Source organism: Dryobates pubescens, chromosome 16 (assembly GCF_014839835.1).
Source record: "Dryobates pubescens isolate bDryPub1 chromosome 16, bDryPub1.pri, whole genome shotgun sequence".
Taxonomy (NCBI): domain Eukaryota; kingdom Metazoa; phylum Chordata; class Aves; order Piciformes; family Picidae; genus Dryobates; species Dryobates pubescens.
The window spans coordinates 14,232,127-14,237,618 of NC_071627.1; the positions used below are offsets into that span (position 1 = coordinate 14,232,127).

Genomic DNA, 5,492 nt, shown 5'->3' on the forward strand with positions numbered 1-5,492 from the left:
CTTAGGATAAAGGCAATCAAGAGCTAGTGAGGCACCTAGAGAAATTATTGTTGCTGTTATTATTACACATTCAAGCAAAACCTGCTAGGCATTTACAGAGAGGGATCCAACTCATTAAGGACAAGTATAGAAATGAGGTACAGTAAATTGGCTTCTGCAGGTCCTGCTCTGCTCCACTGACAACAGTGAGAATCTCAGTTTCTGATTTACTCAAGATGTCTAGTTTTCTACAGTGTTAGCAGAAAAAGTCAAGTTCTGCTACTGTCCCCTAACAGGGCTCCAAAATGTGAGAAGTGGGTGGAAATCAGAGACTAGCTGTAATCATTATGTATGGAACTTCTCACATCCTTCAGCAGAGATTTGAATTTGTTTTTAAAAAATTGAAAGCACCAAATAACCAAGTAGAGCTTTGGCCTAGTGTACTGACATTTGAAAACGACTAAGATTTCTCTCTATAAAAAGTGAGTAGCAAAGAACAGATGTGTATTAGCTGCCATTGAGTGACACAAGTTGCAAGTGAGAGCTTTCTACATTATTTTTTTTCCTAGAGGCATTGCTTGGCTGCAGCCCTTAACTGAATCTAGAGTGGGAGGTGCGGGAGGCACTGCATGGTAGTACTGACAAGACACCTAACTGTAGCAGGTGAATTAAAAAGCAAAAGAGGAGTGCCTGGCGCCCGAGGAGTGCAGCCTCGCTTTGCGCATTCCGGGGGGCGAGGCCGAAAGGCGTGTGTATGCTGTGGACAGGGATATGTACCCCTGCCCGGACCTGGGCCATGCGCGGAGCGAGAGCTTGCGAGCAGGGCCGGCCAGGAGATTGTGCCTTAGGTACGAGGGCGCCTGTGGTTCCCCTCCATCTCTGCAGCGGAGGGAGAGCCGGCCGCGACAAAGCACGGAGCAGCGGGCGTCATCGAGCCAGGACTCCGGCCAGCTCCGCGCAACAGACGAGCAGGACTCGAACGGATCGGGCCCGCCGGAGCACAGAGCTGCAGTGGCCCCAGCGGAGCCCCCGGCGAGGCCCGCGCCGCGGCATAAGCCCAGCTGTTGCTCCCGGCGCCGCCCCCGGAGCTCCGCGCATTGCGGGGAAGCCCTGGCCGCCGCGCACGCGCTCTACGGCCGCACTGCGTCGCCGGTGCCGTCTGGCCCGGCGCCAGGGGAGCCCCGCGGCGCGCCGGCAGCGAGGCCGCCCGGGCGGGGCGGGGGCCGCGTCGAGCGCTTATTTATAGCGCAGGAGGCTCCCTCTGGCCCGGGAAGTCCTTTCCCGCGGCTTCACGCTGTGCGTCTTGCCTCGGGCGAGGAGCCCGGGTTCCCGGCCCCTCTGTGCGCGGTTCTTGGTTCCGTGCGGAGCCAGTACTGGGAGCAGCCCGTATCTGCGAGGAAGGCAGGCGGGAAGGGGCCGCGGCTGTGTCAGGGGACAACCCTAAAGGTGCGAGCGCAGAGTCCCGAGCACTGGCACTTTTCGTCGTGCCGAAGTCAAGGGCGGCTGCGGCCGTACGGTGCTCGAGGCTCTGGCTTGAGCGGTGGCTCGTTCTCCTCTGCGGGAGAGAGGCGCATACAGCTTGAGTCTGGCGCTGCGGGTAGAGCTCCATGGCTCTCTGCTGGAGCGAGTAGAGCAAGGCGGTCTCGGCAGGCCTCCGGAGTCCCAGAGATTCCCCTTTTTCTGGAACAGGCAGCCCCCGCTTGGGGCGCGCTGCCAGCGCCCAGAAAACTCCTTCGCTCGGAGGCTGCCGAGCGCGCAGCGCCGCTGACCGTGAGCCGCCGACGCGCAGTCCCTCTGCAGAGACTGTGGGGAGGGTAGTGCTGCGAGCAGAGCAGACAAGGCGGGTGCGAGTGAGAGCTTTGCGGCCGTGAGGCTCTGCCGGGCGCTCCCCGAGACGGCCGTGCCCGGGCAGCAGCCTTGCGCCGCCGTGGCACGGGGCCTCCGCGCGCTCCCGCGGCACGGGGGCGGGCGCGCGTCCCAGTAGCAACCTGGCTCCTGCGCCTGGGCTCCCCGCTCCCCCACCTCCGTTCCCGGGGCCGGAATCGCCAAATAAGGAGCGGGAAGCCTCCGCCGGAACCAAGACTTATAAGGTTGTTTCCTAATATGGAAAGTGCGGCGGGGGCTTCCGGCGGGCTGGCCGGGGAAGGGGCGGGGGCCGGGGACCCCGCGCTCTGGGGCCGGCAGCGCTGCGGTAGCGCTGCGGCGGCGCTGCCAATGGCGGGGCACAGGCCCGCAACGGGCGCGGGGCTCCCAGCCCGGGGCATGCGAGGCCCCCAAGGCCTGGCTTTCCCCGGTGCCAGGCTCTGACGCCAGGCGGGGTCCTCCAGCCCGCATCCATATAAGGGCTTCCTGCTTTCCATATATGGCCATGTACGTCAGGGCTTGGGGCGGGCTGCGGCCGGTGGGACCCCATATATAGAGGCGGTTCTGGGGCGGGCGGGGAGCCGAGCGCTTCCAGCGGGCAGAGCCGGGGGAGCCCCGGGCGGGCGGGCGGGGAGACGACCACTTTCAGCGGGCAGCGCCGGGGCGACCGCGGCGCAGGGCACGCAGCAGGCGACGGCCGCTTCTCCACAGCCGGCCCGTCCGCCGGGCCTGCGGCGGCAGCGCCACCACCCGTCAGAGCCCGAGCCCGGCGCCCTCATGGCCGCGGCGAAGGCAGAGATGCAGCTGCTGCCCCCGCTGCAGATCTCCGACCCCTTCGGCGCTTTCCCGCACTCGCCCCCCGCCATGGATACTCACTATCCCAAGCTGGAGGAGATGATGCTGCTTAGCGGCGGTGGCCCGCAGTTCCTTGCCCCACCCGGGGCGCCCGAGAGCGCGGGCTTCGGCGCCGCCGGGGAGCCCGGGGAGCAGCACTTCGAGCACCTCGCCGCAGGTAAGCGCACTGGCCTCGCCTGTGCGGGCGGGAGTCCCGGTCTACTGCGGGGGCAGCGGCGCCTGCGGGGACTCCGCGCTGCAGCGGTGCTCCTGTCCCAGCGGCTGCGCGGGGGGATTCTCCTGTGTGCGTCAGCGGCCCCGAGCTAGCTGCTGCTGGAGAGCTGCCAGTGGCGCTGCAATATGTGACGCTCAATTATTAATTAACCAGAAGCAAGGATCTGGGGCTGCGCTGTGTGGGGATGGCTTGCGAAGTACTGGCAACAACTGCTGGAAGTAATCACTATTTATTTCTTTTTAGACACTTTTCCCGAGATCTCTCTGAACAACGAGAAAACCCTGCCAGAAACCAGCTACCCCAACCAAACAACGCGACTGCCACCAATAACATACACGGGGCGCTTCTCCCTAGAGCCGGCCCCCAACAGTAGCAACACCTTATGGCCAGAACCCCTTTTCAGCCTCGTCAGTGGGCTGGTGGGCATGGCTAATGCACCTCCCACCTCTACGCCTTCTTCATCATCGCCATCCTCTTCTTCGCAGAGCCCCCCTCTGAGCTGTTCTGTCCAAGCCAGTGAGACCAGTCCAATTTATTCAGCTGCACCAACTTTTCCCAATTCCAATTCTGACATTTTCCCTGAACCGCAGACCCAGTCCTTTCCCAACCCCTCTGGAGCCCCCATCCAATATCCACCTCCAGCTTATCCAACTGCTAAAACCAACTTTCAGGTGCCAATGATCCCGGATTACCTGTTTCCTCAGCAACAGGGTGAGCTCAGTCTTGTTCCAGCTGATCAGAAGCCCTTCCCAGCCCTTGAGACCAGAGCACAGCAGCCTTCCCTCACGCCACTGTCCACTATTAAAGCGTTTGCTACTCAGACTGGCTCCCAAGAATTGAAGACTCTCAACACTAACTATCAGTCCCAGCTGATCAAGCCCAGCAGGATGAGGAAATACCCAAACCGTCCCAGCAAGACCCCTCCTCATGAGCGACCCTATGCTTGCCCAGTGGAATCCTGTGACCGGAGGTTCTCGCGGTCCGATGAGCTAACGCGGCACATCCGCATCCACACGGGACAGAAACCTTTCCAGTGCCGCATCTGCATGCGGAATTTCAGTAGGAGCGACCACTTGACAACGCACATCCGCACACACACAGGAGAGAAGCCATTTGCCTGTGACATTTGTGGCAGAAAGTTTGCCAGAAGTGATGAGAGGAAGAGACACACTAAAATCCACCTTAGGCAGAAGGACAAGAAAGTGGAGAAGGCAGCTCCGGTCTCAACCGCTTCCCCAGTTCCTGCCTACTCATCTTCTGTGACTACATCATACCCTTCCTCCATTGCCACCACTTACCCCTCTCCAGTGCGCACAGTGTATTCTTCCCCTGCTCCCTCTTCATATCCCTCCCCTGCACACACCACATTCCCATCTCCTTCTATAGCAACCACATACCCATCTGGCACTGCCACTTTTCAGACCCAAGTGGCCACCTCCTTTTCATCTCCAGGGGTCACCAACAATTTCAGCTCACAGGTGACCTCAGCACTTTCAGACATGACATCAGCCTTTTCTCCAAGGACAATTGAGATATGCTGAGATTACCTTCTGGAACAGGAGAATTCACCTTTTTCATTGGTGTTATCAGACATGGAGTCTCCAACTACTCCCCCGACATCATGCGTTGCAAGGCTATTTAACTTTTCTTTAAACTTCAGCTGCCTGAAACAACTGCCATTTAAGTTTTCCACCTCTGTCGAATGACTTAATTTGCATGGACTGTGGATATAAGTTCAGTATATTTTCCCCCCGTAAACAATAGTCTTTTATTAGGAAGAAAGGACTTTTGATTAAGTATATAGCTGATGTAAATTGTACATGTGCCATGGTTTTGCTTTCCTTTAGGTACTATTGATGTGACAAATCTTTGCATATCCATATTGTATTATTTGGAGTTTGCAGGGCCATATTTTGTAAATGTTAATTCTGTTTCAGTGACAATGCTACAATAAGTTTCAAACTTCTTTGGGAACAGCACTTACTGTATTTGAGCATGTTAGAGTGATGCTATGTAAATATCACCTGATGAGACACTCACATGTGGCAGAAGTTTTGTTTTTAAAGTTACAAGTCTTGGTGCCTTTTTGTGAAGCCTTGCTGACGTCATGCATATGTGTGAACAGATGCTTTGCATCTTGCCTTAAAGTGAAAGGGATGTTACTCAAGAATGTAAAGGAGAGCAGGGAATGGGTGGGGAGGGGAGCATGAGAAAGCCCTGGGGGATGGAATGTAAGCAAAAAAAAAATCCCCACACCTCTCAAAGTCTATTTTTGTTACCAAAATGTAAATTTATATATATATATATATATATATATATTCAGGAGTTGGAATGTTGTAGTTACCTACTGAGTAGGCAGCAATTTTTGTATGTTATGAACATGCAGTTCATTATTTTGTGGTTTATTTTTACTTTGTAATTGTGTTTGTTAAAATGAAAGTGACTGTTTGGCTTCTGAACACATTGAATGCGCTTTCCTGCCAATGGGATATTTGGTGTACAATACCCTTCAGAAAAAAAAAATAATAAAAAAAAATACCAAATCATGTGAGTTCCACACTTTCCTTTAAGCTGCTGCACA

At 56.2% G+C, this 5,492-nt stretch overlaps 1 protein-coding gene across 1 annotated transcript; it reads left to right on the forward strand.

Moving 5' to 3' along the window:
* The first annotated feature begins 2,430 nt into the window (after positions 1–2,430).
* EGR1 (early growth response 1) lies at positions 2,431–4,950 on the forward strand. Its single transcript, XM_009902291.2, has 2 exons — positions 2,431–2,854; positions 3,155–4,950. The coding sequence occupies exons 1-2, from the start codon at positions 2,620–2,622 to the stop codon at positions 4,450–4,452; spliced, it is 1,533 nt and encodes a 510-aa protein (XP_009900593.1). The 5' UTR covers positions 2,431–2,619; the 3' UTR covers positions 4,453–4,950.
* The last annotated feature ends 542 nt before the right edge of the window (positions 4,951–5,492 follow it).